General features: G+C 37.1%; 1 protein-coding gene across 5 annotated transcripts in view; it reads left to right on the forward strand.

The window, feature by feature from the left end:
* FRYL (FRY like transcription coactivator) overlaps window positions 1-24,957 on the forward strand; it is a 214,058-nt gene that overhangs the window by 60,517 nt on the left and 128,584 nt on the right. For 4 of the 5 annotated variants that reach the window (XM_034671839.1, XM_034671841.1, XM_034671837.1 and 1 more), the window contains one exon: window positions 15,113-15,312. In XM_034671839.1, coding sequence (XP_034527730.1) covers window positions 15,193-15,312 — 120 coding nt within the window. In that variant the 5' untranslated portion in view covers window positions 15,113-15,192. Of the gene's footprint in view, window positions 1-1,266; window positions 1,287-15,112; window positions 15,313-24,957 lie in introns of those variants that run through there. The other variant, XM_034671840.1, reaches the window with a different exon arrangement.

Here is a 24,957-nt window from a genome sequence, read left to right on the forward strand (position 1 = left end):
CTGTTTGGGGAAGACTGTAGAAGCCAAATTCCAAACTGTCAGACCTATTTCTATGAGAAGATAATGAATTGGAAATGTGATGGCAGTTCGTACTAGAAAATCATATGGATGATTTAGAAACAAAACATATATTTTTTGACACATGTGGTACAGAAAGTAGTGAAAATATTCATAAAAATGAAGGATGAGCTAATATCTATTAATATATATAATATTAATATAATATATATAATATTAATATAATATATCATATTATATATTATAATATTATATATATTAATGACTGAGCACCTGGGTGGCTCAGTCAGTTAAACGTCTGCCTTCGGCTCAGGTCATGATCTCAGGGTCCTGGGATTCAGCCCCACATCGGGCTCCCTGCTCAGCCAGGGAGCCTGCTTCTCCCCCTGCCCCTGACTCCACTGGTGCGCTCTCTCTCTCTCTCTCTCTCAAATCAATAAATAAAATCTTAAAAAATGACAAATACAGATTTACATTAGATGCATTAAATGGATATTTTTTTGTTTAAAATAATCTTCATTGATGTTTAGAGCAGCTTTATTCATATTTTCCAAAACTTGGAAGCAACGGAGCTGTCCTTCAGTGGGTGAGTGGATAAACTGTGGTCCATTCAGACAATGGGATATTAAGTGCTAAAATCAAATGAGCTGTCAAGCCATGAAAAGATTTGTAGGAAACTTAAAGGCATTATTACCAAGAGAAAGAAGCCAGTCTGAAAAGACTACATACTGTAGGATTCCAACTATAAGATGTTCTGGAAAAGGTAAAACTATGGAGACAGTAAGAAAAGTAGTTGCCAGAGGTTAGGGGGAAGGTCAGATAAATAGGTAGAGCTCAGGATTTTTAGGGCAGTGAAACTACTCTGTAGTGTACTATGTTGATGGATGCATTTGTTCAAACCCATAGCATATAAAACACCAAGAATGAACTATAGGGTAAATGATGGCCTTTGGGTGATAATGTCGTGTCTGTGTGGGTTCATCAACTCTAACAAATGGACCATGCTGGTAGGAGATGTTGGTAATGGGGAGGCGACATGCGTGGGAGCAGAAGGTATATGGGAATTCTCCATTCCTTCTCTGTTTTGCTGTGAACCTAAAACTGCTCTTTAAAAAAAAAAAATGTGAAGTCTTAAAAAAATTGAAAAACTAAAAGCTTCACAAAAAATTTTGGAGCAATATGTGAATGAGTCATTCTTATTGTAGGGAGACTGTGGAAGAAAAGAAAATGATGATTCCAATAAAATGGCCTTAGTAACACCCTTGAAGGTAAGGTTAGTGGTGCATTTTTATGCAGAGTACAGAGGCATGCCTTTCCGTGGTGTGATGTGCAGGGCCTAGTGTTGTTCAGATGGAAAGGAGTCACTTTGGCTGCTACGTGGAGTTGTTATTTCATCTGCTATGAAGCAGAGATAACTGTGAAGGAGTCTACACAGAATCTTCTTCTGCGCTCAAAACTTAACCATGCAGGAAAAAGAAGGGATTCCTTTCAGTACGATGGGGTTTGGTGACGAGACTGGTTATAGGATACAAGGCATGGGGTGCCACTGATGATGGTTCTCGAGTTCTCATCACTGAAACCTCACCCTTTGAAATCACAGATAATGAGCGGCAGAGGATTGATAGGGCACCAGGATATGTGGTTTGGGGTGTGGTTCAGTGAAGAGGCTGGAACCACAAGAGAAAAATCAGTTCATCAAGATTTCTAGTTCAAACTGGGAGAACCATGTATGACTTTTTAAAATTAGTTTTTTGAATTGTTTTATTGATCCCTCAGTTTGCTTGCTAGAGCTTTGCCCCCTGACACACATTCAGTTAGCACTCTCCGAATTGCTTGATGGATGTTGTTTGTGGTTATTCTATACACAGGTTTCCTTATTTATGGTGTTCTTGAAACTTTTTATTGATCAGAATTAGTTTTCAGTAAAATCATTGTATAGAACCAACTGTTCCACTTAAGATGAATAGTGTAAGGCAATGATTCTCAACCTTGGCTGCACCTTAGAATCGGGCTGGGGAGTTGTCAAAAACATACAGATGCCTGGGCATCACTCCAAAGATTTTGATTGTGATTGAAGGAATTGCCAGAGAAGGCCAGCAAAGACCAGGATCGGGTCAGAAAACTGGACTTCGCTTTAATGCTGAGAGTGGATATAAAATCTTTTGCAGAAGGTGAAATTGTAATAAATAGTTGGACAGAAACAAGTTTTTAGGTTTGCCAATTTTCTAATTTACATTGAGAAGTATGCCAAGTGGGTGTTAATGCTAGGGCTGGCCAGCTATCCTTTCCTTTCCTTGTGGGGTAGGTCATACAAAGCTAAATTATAATCAGAAATTTGCATGGGAAGCCTGTAGATCAAAGAAATTAATGCCTGCAGTGCTATGCTATAGGGGGTGAGAATACTCATCTTTTTGTCCAGCCTGCTGGACTGTACTCAGGTGGACATTACATTTCCATCAGCAATAGGATAAGTGGTCAGTTTCCCTGTACCTTCCCAACAATAGAGCTGATTAGTCGCTTTATTATTTGCCAGTCTGTTGTGTATACAATGAAAGCTTATTGCTACTTTGATTTGCATTTTCTGGGTATACAGAGTTTGAATCTTTTTTCATATATTGTCTTTTTAGGTTTGTTCTTACATGAATTGCCTAATTATATTTTTTTTGCCAATTTTTCTCCATTGTGTTGTCTTTTTCTTGTTAATTTCTAAGAGCTCTTTGAATACTTTGTATTAGCTATTATCTACATTATATTTTTTTTCCAAATTTGCCCTGTCTTTCTTATGGTATTGTTTGCCTTATAAATATTTAAACTTTTTATCTGGTTGAATGTGTTTGTCTTTTTAAAATAATTTGGGTTTTCTATCTGGGCCAACAGTCTCCTTTCGCCTGGATTCTGTATGTTGATGCCTAAGTTTTTTCTTTAAAAATTTTTAAAAACTTAAAAAATTTTATTTCTAACATCCCATTAATCTGGACTTTGGTTTTTGAATATAGTCTTTTTTTTTTTCAGATGAATAGTCAGGTAATACTCCATTATTGCTAAATTATCCTCTTCCCTCCTGTTTTACCCCTGTTGAATTCTTATTCTGGGATTTTTTTAGGAGGTTGTTTAATGTTTTGCATTAATTTGATTTATCCATACTTGTGTTCACTGAATTAATTAGTTATATTACGTTCTGAAATAGTCTTTTTATATTTCAATGTAATATTTCAAATATAGTTATAATGTGTTCTGATTATAGTTATGTTGTCTTCTGATTTAGAAAATATTCTTTTTTTTTTTTTCTAAAGATTGTATTTATTTATTTGACAGAGAGAGAGAGACAGCCAGCGAGAGAGGGAACACAACACAAGCAGGGGGAGTGGGAGAGGAAGAAGCCAGGCTCCTAGCGGAGGAGCCTGATGTGGGACTCGATCCCATAACACGGGGATCGCGCCCTGAGCCGAAGGCAGACGCTTAACGGACTGAGTCACCCAGGCGCCCCTCTTTATATATTAAAAAAAAAAAATTTTTTTTTAGTGGGGCACCTGGGTGGCGCAGTCGTTAAGCGTCTGCCTTCGGCTCAGGGCGCGATCCCCGTGTTATGGGATCGAGTCCCACATCAGGCTCCTCTACTGTGAGCCTGCTTCTTCCTCTCCCACTCCCCCTGCTTGTGTTGTGTTCCCTCTCTCGCTGGCTGTCTCTCTCTCTCTGTCAAATAAATAAATACAATCTTTAAAAAAAATTTTTTTTAGCTTTTTTGGGGATATTTAATCCTCCTTGTATATACTTTAAGATGGTTTTTATCCAGTACAACTTAAAAAAGTATTGAAATCTTAATTGGAATTGTCATAATTAATATATTAATTTTGTGAGAATTGCCCCTTATAATAAGAAGTGTTCTTCCACACAAATAAATCTTTTCATTTATTCAGATCTTCTTTTATGTCCTTTAAGAGGTTCTCGTAAGAACGCCTGGCTGGCTCAGTCAGTGGAGCATGAGACTCTTGATCTCGAGGCCATGAGTTCAAGCCCCGTGTTGAGTGTAGAGATGACTTAAAAAAAAAAAAAAGGGTTCTTATAGTTTCCTCTTAAGTAAGTCCTATGCTTTCCTTTTTAAATTTATTGTGACTAATTTTATATTTGTGAATAGAGGATTTTTATCCATTTTCCTTTCTAGGTGATTATTGCTTTAATAAAGAAAGCTTTGTTTCTTTTTCAATATTTATAACAATGTTTTAATTTTTTGTGTTTTATTGCATTTACTTATATTTACTTATATTATCCCTTAACCTCTTGATGTTGAATAATAAGGCAAGAGTCTGCATCTTTGTTTAGTTTCTGTTTTTAATTGAAATAGATTTAGTGTGTTGAAGCCTATAATGATGTTTGCTTCTCATGTTTGGTAAATATTTTTGTTTTCTTTATTTCTGGCTGCTGGATATCTGTAGAGCGCAATTCTATCTCTTTGTCTACTAATTAAGGGTGGGCCATACAATTACAGTGCTTTAAAGAATAATCCCAAGAGTCATAGAAGGGAAAGCAGCCTTAGCCCTTGTGAGCCTTGGTTAGTTAGCCCCCAGTTAAGATATTAGGAGGAAGCCCCTTTGTTCCTTGTTTTCTCCCACTGTCTCAGCCTCTTGGGTATGGAGGATTCAGCCCTCTTTGTTAGACTCTGCTCAGCTTCTTAGAAGGCAGAGAAGATGGTTATACATCCATATGCAGTCGTGGACTTCCCTCAGGCCCTGGGTCTATGTATGTTTGCTGGACGAGGTCCTGCAGGGTCCTGTTGTTCCCGTTTTCATTTCAGAGCTATGCTGTGCTGATCTCCAGATTCTTGTCTGGCTAGAAGAGAAAAAAGTCTGCCACAATAGCTTTCTTCACTGGCAGTGAATGTTTTTATGGGAGGAGGAGAGGAGAACAAAAATGAAAACAACTTTCTTGTTGCTACTGATACCCATGGTTGAGATATAATTCAACCCATTCATTTTCTAGAGGGAAAACAAAAGCTTAGAAAGGTTAAATACTATAACCAAGATTATAATGATACTAAGTAGCCAAGTCAAGTTTGGGGCCCTGGTCTTCTGACTCCTGGGTTCATGCACATTTTAAAAATACCACATCATTTCTAGATTTTTAGAATAGTTCCTTAACTGAGTTTCTGAAGGTTCAAAGAGTATAAGAAAATAATAACCTCAGGGAGATTCTAGCTGAGTGAATAATGGATTATTTAGAGAAAGGTCATTTTTCTTGAGCTTTATAATAAGCGATATTTCTGTAGTAGACTTCAAGTAAAAAACATTGGAAATGTGCCAAAGATGTCATAGGACTTCTATGTTTAGAAACTGTTTTCAGTAGGAATAGTTTAGACTAGGATAAATAAACATTTTAGGAACAGATGTCCAAAGAACAAGCAGAAGTCTTAATTTTTCTATCCATTGAAATTCCAGCAGAAGCAAAAATCTTGGACTGAATAGTAAGAAAAATGATGGCATTCACACAATAGAAATTTGAAGTATTTATGAATAGAATTGGTAAGAATTACATATTCTGATTTTTAAAATTAGTAACTCGAAGAGTGAGTAAAAATTCAAATCCAAAAAAAGAATTATATAGATCCCTTATGAAAGAAAGTATGCATTTTTGGGGGAGGTACGCAAAGGAAGATAAATTAATGAGGGTATGCCAGGTTCTACACAAGAAGTCTTAATTAAAATGTCAGTTTTTTTTCCAATTAATTTATGAAGATATGCATAAGTCTGGAATTATAAGTGAAAAACAATAGCTGAGAAATTACTGAAGATGATGAGTGAACAGGAGTATTTGTGCCAACAGATAATAAAACCTATTATAAAGGTGTAGTAATTAAAAGGTCCTGATGCAAAAAACAGATTTTTTTTATTTGATTATGCTTGTGTTTTATTATCTCACCATGATCTTTCTACATTTGTTATTATGAGACTGTAGTTTCACTGTATCATTAATTTGTTAAATTTGTTATCAAGAAAGAGATAGCAACATATCATTCCTCAAAAAGACAGGTACCCAAGCTATAAGATTTAAAGGAACAGCCCGGTACAAATAGGCCTACGAGATTTTTTCAGACTATGTCCTGGGCCTAATTCACCTTCAGTCCTTTTCCTCTTTAAAAGAATTTCTTCTCAGGGCAACTGGGTGGCTCAGTTGGTTGAGCGTTGGACTCTTGGTCTCAGTTCAGGTCATGATCTCAGGGTTGGGGGATCAAGCCCCATGTGGGACTCTGCGTTCAGCAGGGAGTCTGCTTGAGGTTCTCACCCCCCCCCAAATAAATACATAATTAAATAAAATCTTGAAAAAAAATTTCTTCTCTCCGCTTCCCCTCTGTATGTATATAACCAGGCAGGGCAAAACATCCAAAACCAGAATCTTTTTGTTGTTGTTTTGGTTTGTTTGTTTATTTGGATTTATTTATTTGAGAGAGTGTGAGCAAGCCAAGGGGAGGGGCAGAGAGAGAGAGAGAATCTCAAGCAGATTCCCCACTGAGTGTGGAGCCTAACTCGGGTCTCAATCTCAGGACCGCAAGATCATGGACCTGAGCCAAAATCAAGAGTTGGGTGCTTAACTGACTGAGCCACCCAGATGCCCCCCAAAACCAGACTCTTAATGAGAAGAATAGAAAACACAACTTGAATATGGATTTAGTTTATGACAGTGGATAAAATCAGGGATAGAATTTCAGTAAAGGAACCCAGGAGAATTGATTAAATATTAGGGGAAAATGTCTTTATTGACTATCTCGCCAAATAAACTGCAGTTGGATAATAAATTTAAATGGGTTAAAATGAATTAAAAGAAAATATAAGTAAATACCTATCAAAGTGGGAAAGCTTTTTCTTTTAAGCCCACTTTATGTAAATGAATTTGAAGATGCAGCTGAAATACTTGATTTGGGAAATAGTTATTCTAAGTGAATAGTATGTTAATAATCTAGACCTTTAAGGAATTAAAAAAAAAAGGGGGGTGTATCAAAATCTGGTGATCGTGGAGAAAATAAAGCCACTGATCTGAAAGTTCTTAGGAATTCAGGACCCAACTTCACAAATTTCACTCTCATGTGACAAGCGACTTTAATTAGGAGTCAATTTCCACATCATAAATGGGCTATAACTTGAAGTAGTACATTCTGGATCTAGTTCCTGCTAGGAATTTTACCAGCTGGTTGTTAAACCCCTGGTGGCTTGAAATCAGCCATGATGATTATATTTACACAATGGAAATTGGCAAATGCTATAAATTAGAACTTTTTTTTAAAAGAGACATTTACCAGCATATCTTTTGAAATAAGAATAAGTTTGTTAGAACTACAGAGAACAAACTGATGGTCACCAGAGGAGAGCTGGGCAGGGGAAGGGGTGAAATATGTGATGGGGATTAAGGAGGGCACTTGTGGTGATGAGAACTGAGTAATGTCTAGAAGTGTTTGTTTTGTACACCTGAAACTAATGTAACACTGTGTGTTAACTCTACTGGGATAAAAATTAAAAAATAATAAATAGAAAATAAAATAGGTTTATTAGGGTACCATGAGATAATATGCAAAATACCTTAATAATATATTGATAATGTTTCATTTCTGTCAGAAATAGTGTCTGGTATGAGTTTCCTTCATTTATGAAGAAATTTCGAGGTTACCTCACCTTATAGCAAACTGTATGTGCACTGAAGTCATCCAACAATGCTTTCATAGTATGCCTCTCCACAGCCACAGCGTGCATATCATTTATCTCTTTATTTCCTCTTCAGATAGAGTTGCTTCCAAATGTGCAGGTTTTCTCTGGATAGTTTGCTGAGAGGTTACAACAGCCTAACCAGCCTCACCAGAAGTTGAAATTCGCTGTTCTTCCCCGATACTGATTGTGCTAGCTTTGTTTCTGCTTTCAGTCTACCATGTAACCTGATGGGTGTTTTTGACATTTTAGTTTTAATTAACTTACAATCTGTTTCCTTTCTCCGAGCTTGATCCAAGTACATTGTTGTTTTAAGCTTGAACTTGAGCTGTTGTTTATTTTCACTCTTCGAGGCATCTTTGGTTCTGGCTGACAGGGATAGAATGGGCTTTTCTTTTTGAGGTTTTGTTTTGTTTTTTAAGATTTTATTTATTTGAGAGTGAGAGTGAGTGAGAGCACGAGCCGGGAGGACAGAGAGAAGCAGGCTCTCTGCTGAGCAGGGAGCCCGACGTGGGGCTTGATCCCAGGTCCCGGGGATCATGACCTAAGCCAAAGGCAGACACTGAACTGACTGAGCTACCCAGGCACCCATTCTTTTTGAGTTTAAAAAAATTAAGACTTTATTTTTTTGAGCAGTTTCAAATCTAAGGAAAATTTGAGCAGAAAGTACAAACAGTTCCCTTGTACCCCTTTATCCTGCCCCCATATCCCCTATTATTAACATTTTATATTAATGTGATATAGTTGTTATAATTGATGAACCCATGTCACACATCGTAATCACCCAAAGCCTATAGTTTACATTAGGGTTCACTCTTTGTGTTGTATATTCTATGGGTTTTGACAAATGTAATGACATGTTTCCATCATTACAGTATCATACAGAATAGTTTCAGGGTCCTCAGAATCAACTGTGCTCCCCTCTTCATCCATTTCTCCCTCCAGCTCCTGGCAGTCATGCATTTTTTTCTGCCTCCATACTTCTGCTTTTCCCTTAATGTCATACAGATGGACTCATAGAGCATGTAGTTTTTCAGAATGACTTCTCTCACTCAATAATATGCATGTAGGTTTCCTCTAAATCTTTTCTTGGCTTGATCATTCCTTTTGTTTTAGCACTGAACAGTAGCCCATTGTCTGGATGTACCAAAGTTTATTTTTCCATTCACCTACTGGAGGACATCTTGGGTCCTTCCAGGTTTTGGCAGTTATGAATCAAGGTGCTATAAACATCCATATACAGGTTTTTGTGTGGACATGTTTTTAACTCCTTTGGGTAAATACCAAGGAGCGTGGTTGCTGGGTCATATGCTAAGAGTATGTCTAGTTTTGTAAAAACCTCTAAATCGTCTTCCACAGTGCCTGTAGCATTTTATATTTTCACCAGTGATGAATGAGAGTTCTTGTTGCTCCACACCTTCCACCAACATTTGGTGATATCAGTGTTCCGGATTTTGGCCATTCTAATGGGTGTGTAGTGGTATGTCATTGTTGTTTTAATTTGCATTTCCTTGAACACATAGGATATGGAGCATCATTTCATATTGCAATGTGTCCTCTGTATGCCTGCTTTGTTGAGGGGTCTGTTAAGTTTTGGACCCCCCCCCTTTTTTGATTGGATTATTTTCTTGTTGACTTTTAAGAATTCTTTATATATTTTATTGGATAGCAGTCCTTTATCAGATATGTGTTCTGCAAAGATTTTTCTCCCAATCTGTGCCTTGTCTTTTCATTCTCTTTATAGTGTCATTTGTAGAGCTGAAGTTACTGATTTTAATAAAGCTCAATTTATCAATTTTTCTTTCATGGCTTCCATTTGGGTGTTATATCTAAAAAGCCATTGCCAAACCCTAAAATACCTAGCTTTTCTCCTATCTTATCCTCTGGGAATTTTATGGTTTTGTATTTTATATAAAAAAATAAATCTATGATCCATTTAGAGTTAATTTTTGTGAAAGGTGTCTGTTCTGTGTCTGGATGATGATTCTTCCTCCTTCTCCTCTTCTTCTTTTTCTTCTGCCTGTGGATGTCCAGTTATCCCAGCATCTTTGTGGAAAAGTCTCCTTTTCCTATTGATTTGCCTTGGCTTCTTTGACTTTATTTGTGTGTGTCTATTCCTGGGCTCTCTGTTCTATTCCACTGATCTGTTTGTTTTTTCATCAATACCACGCTGTCTCTTTGCAGGAACTTTAAAGTGAGCCTTGAAGTCAGGTAGTGTATGTCCTCCAGTTTTGTTCTTCTCTTTTAGTATTGTGTTGGCTATTCTGGGTCATTTGCCTCTCCATATAAACTTTAGAATCAGCTTGTTGATATCCACAGAAGAACTTGCTGGAATAGGCTTGTCTTTTAAGCTAAGAATCTTGGTTTTGCTTTGTTAATTCAGAAATATTTTTTACATTTATTCTAGTTCCAAGGCCATTTACCTCGTACTTTTTTTCCCCCCTTGGGTGGTTATCAAAATTTTTATTGTTGGCTAGTGTAAATAATAATAATAATTTTTAAAAAAAATATTTGAGAGAGACAGAGAGTTGGGGGAGGGGCAGAAGGAGAGAATCGAGTTGGGGCTCGATCTCACAACCCATGAGATTATGACCTGAGCCAAAACCAAGAGTCGGCTGCTTAACAGACTGAACCACCCAGGTGCCCCACAGTGTAAGTAATAATTAAAATAGTAAACAGTTGTATGGAACTTTATTATATTTCTACATTTCTCTAAATAAACATATGTGTATAATATGCATGTGCATATAGAAGGTTGTGACTATAAAATAGGAATTTTTTTATCCCTAAAGACCTGTTCTCTGGGGTAAAGTAACTGTAGGCATTTTCCACTGGGATCTTTTTTTTTTTTTTTTAAAGATTTTATTTATTTATTTGACAGAGACAGCCAGCGAGAGAGGGAACACAAGCAGGGGGAGTGGGAGAGGAAGAAGCAGGCTCATAGCGGAGGAGCCTGATGTGGGGCTCGATCCCATAACGCCGGGATCACGCCATGAGCCCAAGGCAGACGCTTAACCGCTGTGCCACCCAGGCGCCCCTCCACTGGGATCTTTTTAAACCACATCTGCTTGCCCCCACCCATCCCTATCTGAAATATACCAATTGTTGAGAATCACTCTGTATTTTGAGAGATGTTACTATTTAGAGTGCTGTGCATGAGAACATAGTGGAGGCAGGAAAAAAAAAAAAAGCTGAGAATCACTGCTATAAAGTAATAAAACGGACGCCTGGGTGCCTCAGGTCATGATCCCAGGGTTCTGGGATCAAGACCCACGTTGGGCTCCTTGCTGAGTGGGGAGCCACCTTCTCCCTCTGCCTGCCCTTCCCCCTGCTTGTGCTCTGTCTCTCTCTCTGACAAATAAATAAAATCTTTTTTAAAAAATAGAGTATTGAAACCAAACACATCTCACTTTAGGGGTTTATGTCTCTTCTCAATTGTCTGCTCTCTTTGACTAAATTTAAATTTATTTTATAAGGTATAAGTATCTTAAGAGCATGAAAAAGATAATTGTTTTAGTAAATATGCTAAGTACAGTGTTGTAGAGAATAAGCTGTCCAAAAGTACCATGTTTATTTTTTATTTGTATCTAAAAGAAAGAATAGGCATACTAGCTTATATTTGCCATATTTTAATTATTCAGGTCTTGCTTTATTCTTATTAGCAGTTAGAGTTTAGTGGATTTATATTCCAATGATGTTTGATATGACATTGGGTTTTTACAATTTGTAGTTCATTGCCTGAATTGTGTTCTTAAGAATTATGCTCAGTTATGTCTTCATTCTCTCATAAGCTTACATAAAGTATTGAAAATTTTATAACATGTAGGGAAATATTACTATTTTACATTATAAAATATTTAACTTAAGCAGTCAGATGATGTCAAGTTAATCTAGTTATGTGGAAACTAGCCTTTTCACCTTGCTTAGAGTGATCGCCTTTGTTTCTTAACTATTAGCAGAATATGAGAAAAATTCACATGTCTACCAAAGCTGAACGTTATAGTGAAATAGAAAATTGGAGGGAGGGAACCACTTCGAAAAATGTTATCTAATTTTTACTTGTTAAAAAAATATTAGTGAAGTTAAATATTGTGACTTGTTCCTGTGTTTTTTCTAGTTTTCAGTTTGGGGGTGAGGTTCTTTTTCTAACTGACTTCATTAGAGGTTTATAGATGGAGGTAAATTGATTAACTTTGTGTTTGTTCTAATCTTCAGATATTCTTGCCTCTTAATTTTATTTTGGCTTTATGTACTTACTGTCTTATGACCTTTTTGCACTTTATATGTTGAACATTTTCCCATGCCATTCAATATTTTTTGATGATGTCATTTCAACGGTCTATAGAGCATTCTATTTATTAATAGATTATAAAGATATTTTATTTTGCCGGTCCAAAACAAAAACATTAGATTGTTTTGAGACCAGAAATTTCAATCAATAGATGCATTCTGTGTTACTTTTTGGTATTAATAGAGTTAACAAGCATTCATGAAATACTTACTAAGAAATATAATTGAAATAAATTAATTTGTTTGATTTAACAACATCGTTTTTCATAAAAATTAGATTTTCCCAAACTTGAAATATTTTTATTTTGGAAGATAGTGTAGATATTTGGAAGAGAAATCTTTATTTGGAAGATAAGTGCAGGTTATCCTAAAACTTTTGGCTTTATTGGCAAATTTCTTAAAATATGCTATTGATACCTCGGAATATTTGTTTATACTTAATTTATACTTTTTTTTTTTTGAAAGATTTTATTTATTTATTCGACAGAGATAGAGACAGCCAGGGAGAGAGGGAACACAAGCAGGGGGAGTGGGAGAGGAAGAAGCAGGCTCATACAGGAAGAGCCTGATGTGGGGCTCGATCCCATAACGCCGGGATCACGCCCTGAGCCGAAGGCAGAGGCTTAACCGCTGTGCCACCCAGGCGCCCCTTAATTTATACTTTTTAGGAAGTATAAGACAGTAAAGGCAAATTATTTGAGAGGTCATTTTAACTAAAGTTTTTTTCTTTTTTGGAGAAACTGTTAAAAAATATCATTTGTAAAATTTATATCTCATCAAAGGCTAGAATTTAAGTACCAGGTGTATTACAAAGGCTGCTTCTTTGGTTACATTTATTTAAAGTTAAAGCCAAAGAAACTTTGTAACTGTTAATGATCTTATGAATCTTATTTTGAGGCTTACAACTCTTGATTAAAAGAGAAGATATATTTTGTAACTATGACCTTAAGTCAAAGTCTTGAAAATGTTTTATCCTCATTTTTATGTCTAAAATGTAAATTAAGCTTCTGGAAACTACCTGAGTAGTTTTTGTTGTCGTTGTTTTACTATTTTATGATTCCCTAAAGTTATCCAACATGATATGAGTATAAAATATAGAGTTCTCTTAATGATCCAAAATAATTGCTTTTAAGATCTCCATTTTTCACAATCACAGTTGTTAACAGTCTCTCTTTTATAAGACACAATGTTGGATCATGAAACAGAGTAAACAAACAGGTCATTGTTGAAAATAAATAGTGTGTACTGTGTTCAAAGGACTGTGAATTTTTGTTTTGAATTCTTATTATATAATTTTAGTTCTAGAATACAATACATAATATATTTTAATTTGATGTGATACAGAGATATTTAGTTTTAGGGCAATATTAACAATTTCTAGTATTCTTTAGATTATTTTTTAATATGTAAGCATCATGTGTGACTAATTTTTCATCTTAGTTTTGGAGGAAAAATACTCTGTTTTGTGGAAAAATAAATAAAGATAATGACTAGGGCATGAAAGGAAGCCAAGTATTTGGAAATTCTGTCTTTCAAAAATGTTTTTTTCTTAATTTGTAGTTATTTTTTCTGAAGTAAAATATTTGTATTTTGTATTACTTTCTAGAATTTTCTTTTGAAGTTATCACAGGTCACTTTTATTTATCTTGGCACACTATGGTAGAATAGGGTTGGGTTTTTGTTTGTTTTTTTTTTTAACAGAACAGTTTATGAGTTTGGAGAGTATGTATTTAAAATAAATTTGTTCTATAGTTTTGTGCACACAGAAATTCAGCATTTGATTGTGTTCTGCTTCCATTTTCATGCAAGGGTTTGCTCTGGGGACAGCTTATGAAAGGGCATTACCTGGAGATCAGGTTGGGGTAGAGAAGTACAAACTTGCAGGTTTTCAATGAATACTCTAGGCCACAGGGGATGACATAAGCTGAAGTTCACGAATGGAAGGGTCTGCATTATGGAGCTGGCTGAAAGAGGAAGGTGACTGGATAAACTGAAGGTAGGAAGCCAGGCCGTCAAGAGAACAAAACCTGTGAAGATAAAAAGCATGTAGCAGTCAGTGTGTGCTCTTTGTGCCCCAGCTGGTGCAATGTGTATTATTTGCCAGGCACCGGGACATACCTATCTGAGTAAATGGTACCACTATCCTTTGAATGATTGCAGTAAAAATCCTACAAGTCATTGCTAGTTCCTTTCCTTCACCTTGATGCCAAATTTGCTAACACATGACAAATGTCAAGTCCTTTCCCTCTCTCCTGTGTCATTCCATCCCCTTACCTGACCTAGGATCATCTCACCTGGATCTGTGCAGTGGCTTCCCTGAGTCTACGTTTGCCCCCTTCCAATCCATTCTCCAGAGGAGCTGGAGGGATCTTTTAAGAGAAGCCAGATCCCACCCTTCTCCAAGTTAATAATTTCCACTGAATTTTAATTTCATTTAGAATAATTTCCTTCAAAGTTCTAAATCCCTGACTAATGATTTTGACCTCATCTGAAATTGCCTGCCACCCCTGCTTCCTCCCTTGAACTCCAGCCACACTGGTCTTCTTTTTGTTTATCAAACATGCTCACTCAATTTAGCGCTTTCTGTTCCTGGTGCTTTGCCTTGCTGCCCCTCTTTCATCATCCAGATGAGTTCAAATGTGGCTTCTTCAGTGAAGCCTTTTCCTAATCATGCTTTCCAAAATAGTATCTTTCAATGCCCTAGCCAATCCAGTTTCCTTTATTCACATCTATTTTATTTCCTTCATTGGACATCACTTTGTTTAGAATTCATTTCATTCATTATGTATTTATTATATACCCAGTATATGCTAGGCATTGTTCTAGGCACTTTGGATTCATTGATGAACAAAAAAGACAAAAAGAGAATCCCTCTTCTTAGGAAATTCACATTAGTAGGGTCGAGAGAAAAACGGTACATAAAAACACATAAGTAAATTACATTTGGGCAATTTGTTAGAATGTAGCAAGTGTGATAAAGAAAAATAGAGTGTGATAATACAGATTGGGAGATCTGGATGGGGTTTAGGGGCAGGATGCATATTAAATAGGGTGGTTATGGTGGGTCTCATTATTGTGTTGATTAATTAGAGTTCTTTTGTTTCTTTTATTTTTAGCTTCAGCACCAGTCAGCAAAGTGAATAAGTACTGTGCTTCCACCAACTTTCATTCCACTTTGGGGAAAAAGAATATCATCATGTCAAGCATTACGATTGACCCAGATGTCAAGCCTGGTGAATATGTCATCAAGAGCCTCTTTGCAGAATTTGCTGTTCAGGCTGAAAAGAAAATTGAAGTTGTAATGGCTGAACCCTTGGTAAGTAGAGCTGACCTATAAATCTGAAATATTTTCTTAACTTTTGTATTAACCATTATAATACAAAATTTCCAAAGGAAATATTGTACTTGAAAAAAAAATTAAAGGAAGCCAATCTGAAAAGGCTGCTTACTGTATAATCCCAGCTCTATGACATTCTTAAAAAGACAAAACTATGGAGACAGTAAAATGAACAGTGGTGACAGGGGCTGGGGCTGGAGGGACAAATAGGCAGAAGAAAGAGGATTTTTAGGGCAGTGAAAATAACTCTGTGTAATACTGCATTGGTAGACACATATCATCATATGTTTGCCCATACCCACAAAATGTACAACACCAAAAGTGGACTGTAATGTAAATTACAGAATTTAGATGATTAGGAAGTGTCATTGTAGTTTTATCAGTAGTCACAAATGTACCACTCTGGTAGGGAGGCTCTGCAAGTGTGGGATGGGGTATATGGGAAATCTGTACCTTCCACTCAATTTTGCTGGGAACCTGAAACTGCTCTAAAAAAATAAAGTCTTAAAAATAAAGAGATAGGTTAGTAAAGTGGTGACCTAGAAAGCTGTAATGACTTTAGAATCCATTTTGATAAGTTACTGTAGGCCACCAAAGAACAAAAATGGATTTCATCAATGGGAATGGTTGAGAAAGATAAAACCTAAGAGAAAATAAAGGAAAATCTAGAATATTCTGCAAGTTGATGCTATGGCAGTGGCCAAACTTATAATAAAACAGTAAGCTTATTTTTAGACGTATAGTGCATGAGGCATACTTAAGCTCCACGTGATTAGAACTCATGTAAAGAGAAAGGAAGAGAAAGACTGAAAACAAATGTTTGAGTCAGATTCTGAGGGGTTGTGACGGCTGTTCTGATAGATAATACAGTGGTTGGACACTAGCAGGGAGAAGAAATTAAAGGCAGAGACTAGAGGGATGCCTGGCTGGCTCAGTGGGTACAGCATATGACTCTTGATCTCTGGGTTGTGAGTTTGAGCCCCACGTTGGGTGCAGAGATGACTTAAAAATAAAATCTTTGAAGGCAGAGACTACTGTTTAGCTATTGTATATAATTCAGGCTGGAATGAAAAAAGAGCCTTGAATTAGGGCATTAACAGTCAAAGTGGTTGGAGAAGAAAGATAACAGAATTAGTAGAACTCAACAAATAGGAGGAGGTGTTTTGAGGGAAAGTAAAGGTTAAAAGTTCTTTGAGGTGTTAGAAGAGATGATATTAGAGTAAAGAACATAAGAATATTATTGGGGTAGGAAAGGAGAATAAGATAATTTTTCTTGTGTGTATGATAAGCTTGAGATACTGGTAATGTAAACCCCATGGCCTTATTTTATTGGTAGCTGGGAATTCTTTGTCAGTGACCAGAAATGATGACCAGAAATAGAGATTTTGGCATTGTCTGTGAGAGGGTGATAAAGCCAAAAGAGCAGATGATGATCAAGAGAGAGTATAGAATAGCATTATTATTGTCAAATGATACAGAGGGAAGAGTTCAATGAACGCTGAGAGAAGTTACTGGACTTGGGGATTAAACAGCCTGAGAACGGTTTTAGTAGGGTGATAACAACTTTGGGAAATAACTTTGGGAATTTGAAGGGGCTGGATATGTGATGTGTCAAGATCACAGTGTCAAAACCAGTATGATCACAATGCAGATGGAGGTGGAGGATGTAATGGCTGAAATGTATTTATTCCTTACGCAGGTAGGTTAGGGACAGGTTTTCACCAGCGAGTTGAGACCCAAAGGGTTTGTTACTTGGCTGAAGCTCGAAGCCACTGAATGGCAGAACGAGGAGTTAGACACAACAATGGCTTCAGAGCCTGTAGGCTTACTCACTTTGCTATACTTCCTGCGTAGGAAGTAGAATAGGAAACAGAAGAGAGAATAGGTGGTGACCTAAGAAAGGTGGGAAATTGAAGGAGGTACTGTTCTGTGTTCTTAAGTCCTACTTCACTAAGAAAATTAACGTTGCCAAGATTGCGAAGGTACGTGAGTGGGTACGCCCGTGCCTGTGAGCGAGTTTCTTGCTGTCCTTGAGAAGAAACTACTGTGAAAAAAGCATCTCTGCAAGAATGTGTTTGAGATCTAATAAAAATAATATGTAAGAGATCATTAGCCAAAATGTATGTTTCAAAACTGTGCAGCTCTCCGTATTCAATTTAAATCATCCCACAGTTGCTTTCTATGTAACAAATTAATGATTTTGTTTTTATCCGTGCGTATATATTTACAGCATGTATACAAAGTTCTGCCTTAGAAATAAGGATTACGAGAACTCATAGATATGAATTAATGATTATGAGGTTTGATTTTAAATGTGCTTAATCTGTAAAATGTTCTTCATCAATGGCTGTGAATTACTTGATAGTGTGCTACAGTCGCCTGCTTAACCAGCATACAGTAAGAAAGGGGACCGCTTTAAAGAACATATACATTAAAAAAGTTTATGGAACATGGTGACCAGTTGATAATACTGTATTATAAACTTGAAATTTGCTGAGAGTAGAACTGAAATATTCTCACCAGAAAGTAAATATGTAAAGTGGTGGACATGTTAATTAACTCAATGTGTACATACATCAAACCATCACACTCTACACTTGAAATATATTACACCTGCATTTGTCAGTTATATCTCAGTAAACCTGAAAAAAAAATGTTTATGAAAAATTTCAAGTTTATATAAAAGCAGATTATAGTGTAATGAACCCTCCAAGACCCATTGCCCAGCCTCAACAACTTAAGTTCGTTTGTTCTTTCTTTCTTTCTCTTTCTTTCTCTCTCTCCTTCTCTCTTTCCTTCTTTCTTTCTCTTTCTCTCTCCTCCTTTCTCTCCCCCTCCCCCTTCCTCCCTTCTTTCCTTCCTTCCTTTCTCTTCCTTTCCCTCGCTTGTTTCCTTCCTTCCTTTCCCTCGCTTGTTTCCTTCCTTCCTTCCTTCCTTCCTTCCTTCCTTCCTTCCTTCCTTCCTTCCTTTTACAGATTTTATTTTTTTTAAGATTTTGTTTATTTATTTGAGAGAGAGTGCACAAGCAGGGGGAGGGGCAGAGGCAGAAAGAGAAGTAGACTCCCACCTTGAGAGGCTTGATTCCAGGACCCCAAGATAATGACCTGAGCTGAAGGCAGATGCTTAACTGACTGAGCCACCCTGGCGCCCCTAAAGATTTTGTTTTTTAAGTAATCTCTGTTCCCAACCTGGGGCTCAAACTCACAACCCTGAGATCAGGAGTTATACCCCCCACCGACTGAGCCAGCCAGGCTCCCCGGGCTTCAGCAACTTTCAACTCGCACAGCACTTTAAAAAAAACAAAAAAGCAAAACAACACTTCACCTTTTTATAAAATATTTATTTTTTATTTCATAGAATATTTAATAGCAACATGTGGTATGGTCCTGTCAGCTCTTAAATATTATATATTAAAGGAGTTTTAATTTTGAAATATAAAGTTCTTGAGAATAAAAGCATTAAAATATGGGTGAAATTACCTAATTTGACTGAGTTTATAAAACGGCGATTTTATATCTTCCTCCTTTCTTTTCTTCCAATGCCATTGTCAGTGTCCTAGCTCAAGGTCAGCTTCACTCATATTAAATCATTGCAATAACCAGAAAATAAGTGGTTTATCACCTTTCCATTTGTTTTGCTCTCACCAGACATCTAAAACATCATCTAAAACAAATACTATTACCTTTTTCCTTTGAAAAATCTTGCTCACTTTTCGTTGCTATGAAATGAATTCAAGTTCCCGGTGGGTCATTCCAACCTCTTCACAGTCTTATTACAGTTTGTATAATGTTTTGGGATTCTCCTTTTTCCTGATGTATGCTATGACACTAAACGTATCCTCTGTATATTCTTTTGTCCTGGTGTGTTTGTTCTTATTTTTCTCTTGATCCACAATACTCTTACTCTTCTGTACTTTAGGCCTCTACTCATCCTTCCAAACTCCCCACATGTTCCCTCTCACACAGTGATCCTCTTCAAGTTTACGAGTCTTTGTTTTATCATAATAACTTTTCGTACTCCTAGATTCTGACATCGTCATATTAATTGCTTACATGTTTAACTCCTCTGATGTGAGCTACTTGATACAGCCAGGTCTTCCTTGCCTGTGGTGGTGGATGCCTAGCAGAAGGTGCTTAGTAAAGATTGGTATTTTAAGTTGGCGTTAGCCTTAAAGAACATCGCTCTGTTGTGTGCCCTTTGTTCTTCTAACAAAACATAATGCCATCATTCTGGCCAGAGCTTTTAATAGTTCTTTCATCATAGTCTCATGCTGACTTTATTTTATCTGTAATATAGTAGCTAATTTCAGAGAAATCTGCTATGTAATCTGAGATTATAAAATTTGGTGAGTAGTGATGAGGATTCCATTGGAAAATTGGTATTTTTTATCCTCCCATTGTACTTAGAAGCACTCCCTGTTTACTCTTCCTGACGTTCCAGGAAAACCCCCAATGTTACGGACTGTAGCAAGCAAGGACAAATGCTACCCAGCATCAAGATTAGACAATGATAGGGGCATTGATCAAGCATTTGACCCTTGGTTTCAGCTCAGGTCATGATCTCAGGGTCCTGGGATCGAGCCCCGCATTGGGCTCTGGGCTCAGTGTGGAGTCTGCTTGTCCCTCTGCCTCTGCTCCCCCACTCTGGAATAAATTTTAAAAATTTTAAAAAATTAAAAAGATTAGACAGTCATACATTTAATACTGTGATAGTGTTTATATTACAGCTTCAACTTTGTTTATTGTGATTTCATTTATTGTGAAATTTATTCAGTATGTTTTTTGGTAATAAACAAGCATCCAAGATGAGTCTCTTGAGTTCTTGAATGAAACTCTTGCAGGGTCACTTTAAAGAAAATAGCGTCCATGGATTGTTAAATAAAAGGAGACCAGCATGTCTCATGATCAGTTGGACAGTAAGTTACATAAAAACTTAGAAGCACGGATGTGAATGGATTTTGCTGAAAGAACTAATCTATCACTAAAATGAGAGAACTGGCCTTCTCACTCTTCTATTAGAAGCCATAATAAAATAAGGAGACCGAAAGCTTTGAAGATTAGCAGAGCTTAATTTTTAGCCACAACTTCATTTTCATTTTAGGGGAAAGATTGGGGAAGGAAGGGCAATCACTAATTTAGACTGCAGCTTGCAAACTACAATCCAATACCTTAGGTCTCTTTCTTCCTGAAAGGGGTGGATCAATCCTTGGTAATGATCCAGGCAGTTCTAACTTATCTGTTAATCTTTTAGCTTTCCAGTGACTGGAAAAGAAGATAAGAAAAAGGCTTTAACCAATCACCTACCCATTTAGATTTTATGTATTTGGTTTAGGCCCAGCATTTTTACAACTCCGAAATATCCACTATTTTTTTGAGAATATTAAATACATATACAAAATTTTTAAAAAAATTTTCTCCCCATATGAAATGTTTCTTCTAAAAGTTTTGCCTTCTCCTTACATGTATGTCCATTGTAACTTGTTCTGTTTTACAACCAAGGCACTAAACGTCGCAAACCCAGGTGGATAGGCCTTTTTGACTGTGGTCTTCAGTGCGTAATCATCTGAATAAATCATCAATGTCAGATCGATCTACTTGTGGGGTTTGTCAGTTTCTAGAGAAGGTCCTTCCAGTACCCCAAATGGCAGGGTTTAGCTGATGTTCTGGGGTTCTCGAGGCAGAAGATAAGTGGGTTTTTTGGTATTTGGTTTATTAATGTTTACTTGAGTTCCCTGTCTTCATTGTGTTACCTTGAACTTGAATATAGCATCCACCGGTCAGCATCTCTGTTTTGCCCTTTCCTGAGAAGGACAACCATTCTGTGGGTAAGGTGAAGATGGTTAACCTGCTAGGCAGACAGAGCTGGTAAAGGGAAGGAAAAGGAGGGTCTCCGTTTTTCTTAATCCTTCAACCCTTTGTTTTTGTTTTTGTTTTTGTTTTTGTTTTTTTTGTTTTTTTTTTTTTTTAAAGATTTTATTTATTTATTCATTCGACAGAGATAGAGACAGCCAGCGAGAGAGGGAACACAGCAGGGGAGTGGGAGAGGAAGAAGCAGGCTCACAGCGGAAGAGCCTGATGTGGGGCTCGATCCCATAAAGCCGGGATCACGCCCTGAGCCCAAGGCAGAGGCTTAACCGCTGTGCCACCCAGGCGCCCCTGTTTTTGTTTTTTAAAGATTTTATTCATTTGTTTGACAGAGAGAGACAGCCAGCGAGAGAGGGAACACAAGCAGGGGGAGTGGGAGAGGAAGAAGCAGGCTCATAGTGGAGGAGGCTGATGTGGGGCTCTATCCCATAACGCTGGGATCACGCCCTGAGCCGAAGGCAGACGCTTAATGACTGTGCCACCCAGGCGCCCCAACCCTCTTGTTTTTAACTTCGCCTTTACCAACGCGTTCAGAATACCAAAGTTCTCCAGATCCTCGGGAATTGCAAAGCATTGCCTAGATTATCTTTCCTTCACCCTGTGTGGCAAGCTCACCCACTTTCCCCCTGTTGTACTTAAGTGTCATCTTCTCAGTGGTCCTTCTAAAATCTCACCGCCCATCCCCTATCCTGAAGTCTAAGAGAATAGATATTTTGCTTGTACTCTGATTAGACTTTTAGCTTCATGAGGACAGGGAATGTCTTCCATTTTGCTCATGGTTGTGTCTCCAGAGCCTAGAACTGTGCCTGGCATACTGTACACTCAGTAAATAGTTCAGGTGAATAAGTGAGTGGCTGCGTGGATGAGTAGACACCTGACTTTTCTCCTTGCTTGCTTAGAACTCACTCTTGTTGGACAAAATGTGTTGGTTGGGCTTTTCCATCGGCTCTTTATTGTCTCTCCCATTCTCTCTGCCCTTTTGGTTTTAATTTTTAAGTCTTCTAAAAATTCTTTTACTGTTGTCTTGGTTGGGTTTTAGGAGAGAATGGAGGCTGTATGTGTGTGTGTTCAACCTACTCTCTTTAATTGCTAATTATTGAGGTATTTCCATATTGTTAATGCTACGAAGTCTTTTCAGTAAACACTCTTGCTTTCCCTGGAGGCTGCCTGTTGCTCTTGATACTGTATACAAATACTAGCTAAAGAATCAAATGAGAACATGATTGGGAGCTTTAGAATCACTTTTAGTTTACTTTTTTTTTTTTTAAGATTTATTTATTTATTTGAGGGGTGGGCATAGGGAGAGGGAGAGAAAGAATCCCAAGAAGACTCCCCGCTGAGTGTGGAGCCCAATGCAGGGCTCGATCTCATGACCCCGAGATCATGCATGACCTGAGCTGAAATCAAGAGTTGGATGCTCAACTGACTGAGCCACCCAGGTGCCCCTCATTATTAGTTTTTTATATTATGAAATAATGACATTATAAAATGAAAATAGTTCTACATTTCATATAACAAAAGTAATGACTCTTATTTCATTTTGGATCAAGATAAGCACTGTCCACGGTTTTTAGTCCATTGTTTTTCATGTCTGCTATCCATCTCTAGCACCTGCCACCTTTTTTAAAGCACAAATGGGAGGTTTTGTGTGTGTGTGTGTGTGTGTGTGTGTGTGTGTGTTTCTGTACCTGGATACTTTTAACAATGTAAACTGGAGATTGTTCTACAGTAGCCTATATAAATTTGTCTTATTCTTTTTAACAGTTGAATATTATTTTAATAAAAGAATGTAGCGTAATGCTTTTTACTAGTCTATTGATAGGTGGTTTGGGAGTTACCTTAATTTGGGACTACTGTGAAAAAAATGCAGTGAACATTTTTGCTCAAAAGTCTTTGCATACATGCATGAATATAGAGAATAATTTCTGTTCTTTTTAGTTGTTATAATGGGTTGCATGTACTATAAACATTTTTAAATGGTGTATCTTTTCAAAATGTCATATTGGAAGACACCACAACTGCTTGAGCAATGATGAGGGTGTCCTCAATCATGCTATAATTAATTTGAGAGGTTAGTACAGCATTCTTGATTAGTAATTTCTATTTAGTGCAGTACACTTATTTTATGTTTTTGCACTTATGGTAACTTGAGCATCCTTTTGCATTCAAAAATATTTCTGAGTTCTTATTATGGAAAAAATAGTCTATCTCCATTTCCTGGTTTAGGGAAAGCTCAGTGAGGATGTCAGATCTTTAGAAATCTTTGAGGAAGCATGAGTTTGTTGAGAAATAAAATATGTTAAATGAAACAACGTTGTAAGTATTTCTGAAAAGCTCTCTCATTCTGCTTGGCCATCACTCTAGTGTATAAACATGACGTGTGAGTAATAAACCACTTAGACCAGCAGTCCTCAAAATATCACTGACAACCTTTAGACTTACAGGCTAAAAGGGGATGAAGTGAGTGTGAAGAAGCTGCTTGTTGTCTCCCCCAACCTCTCACCTTAAATAAATAGTTCATATCAGGTTAGTAAAGGCCCTCTAGCTCACTAGTTTTCAAACTCTCAGATACTTGTAGAAGCAGCGTTCTATGGAACTGCTCTAGGACTGTTTTACTGAAGTTTGAGAGCTAATTGGGCACATACACCGTCGTGCAGCAGCATCGTGGTGCACGTAAATGAGGTGTAGCTTGCTTTTCGAAATACAAAATACAAAACTTGTTCTGCAAGATAATCACCCAAGTGTGCTTAGCCTGTGAGGGCCCAAGTGCCAAGGACATGCCAAAAACCTATCCCCGTTAAGAAAGGAAAGTGCCCCAGAATTCAGGTGCTTTCCTGATCCCATTCAAATTAGTTAGAAACATGTTTCACTGATAGCTAGACTGGCATTTTTACATTTCAGTGGCAAATATATGTGTGGGTGTGTTTTCATCGAGATGAGCTGTGAATGACAGAAGGTGATAGGACTCTACCAGATAAAGAAGCTTCAAAATATACATATTTCTGAATTCTCATTTCTTTCATAGAAGGATGATGTTTATTTTCTTTGATACATCTTTAATATGTATTTAAAATTCAATAAGAAAGCATAACAGAGAGAGTTTAGAAAATCATCCTAAAAGTCTCAACAAAACGGTCATCGTATATTTGAACATAATCCCAGCCAGCAAGGCAAGGAGGTAGGAAGACGCACAAAAGGGATCACATTGTATATGCTGTCTTAAGGTAAAGTAATTACGTTAAATTCTGTTTGAATTAAACAGAACAAAAAGAAACTGAAACTAAAATGATTTCATTTCTGAATTTCAGGTAACGTTTTCTGTTCTAGAGAGAATAATTCCTAAGAGATCTTTAAAGCTGGGGTGCTTGGGTGGCTCAGTTGGTTAAGCATCTGCCTTGGGCTCAGGTCATGATCTCCGGGTCCTGGGATTGAGCCCCGTGGCGGGCTCCCTGCTCAGTGGGGAGCCTGGTTCTCCCTCTCCTTCTGCTGCTCCCCCTGCTCATGCTTGCTCGTTCTCTCTCTCTTTCTCTCTGTCAAATAAATAAAATCTTTTTAAAAAAGAGAGAAATCTTTAAAGCTAAATGTAAAGAAAAAAATATACAGAGATAGATGTGTATATGGAGGTTTGGTGATGATTAGATTTGAAAATGAGGAAATTAAACCATTTCGCTTCTTCATAATTCATGATTTTACTTTTTTTTCTCATATTTTGAAACATGTCTGTTCTGTAACCATAACTTTCATGGTTGTACCGTACATT

Source organism: Ailuropoda melanoleuca, chromosome 11 (genome assembly GCF_002007445.2).
Source record: "Ailuropoda melanoleuca isolate Jingjing chromosome 11, ASM200744v2, whole genome shotgun sequence".
Taxonomy (NCBI): Eukaryota; Metazoa; Chordata; class Mammalia; order Carnivora; family Ursidae; genus Ailuropoda; species Ailuropoda melanoleuca.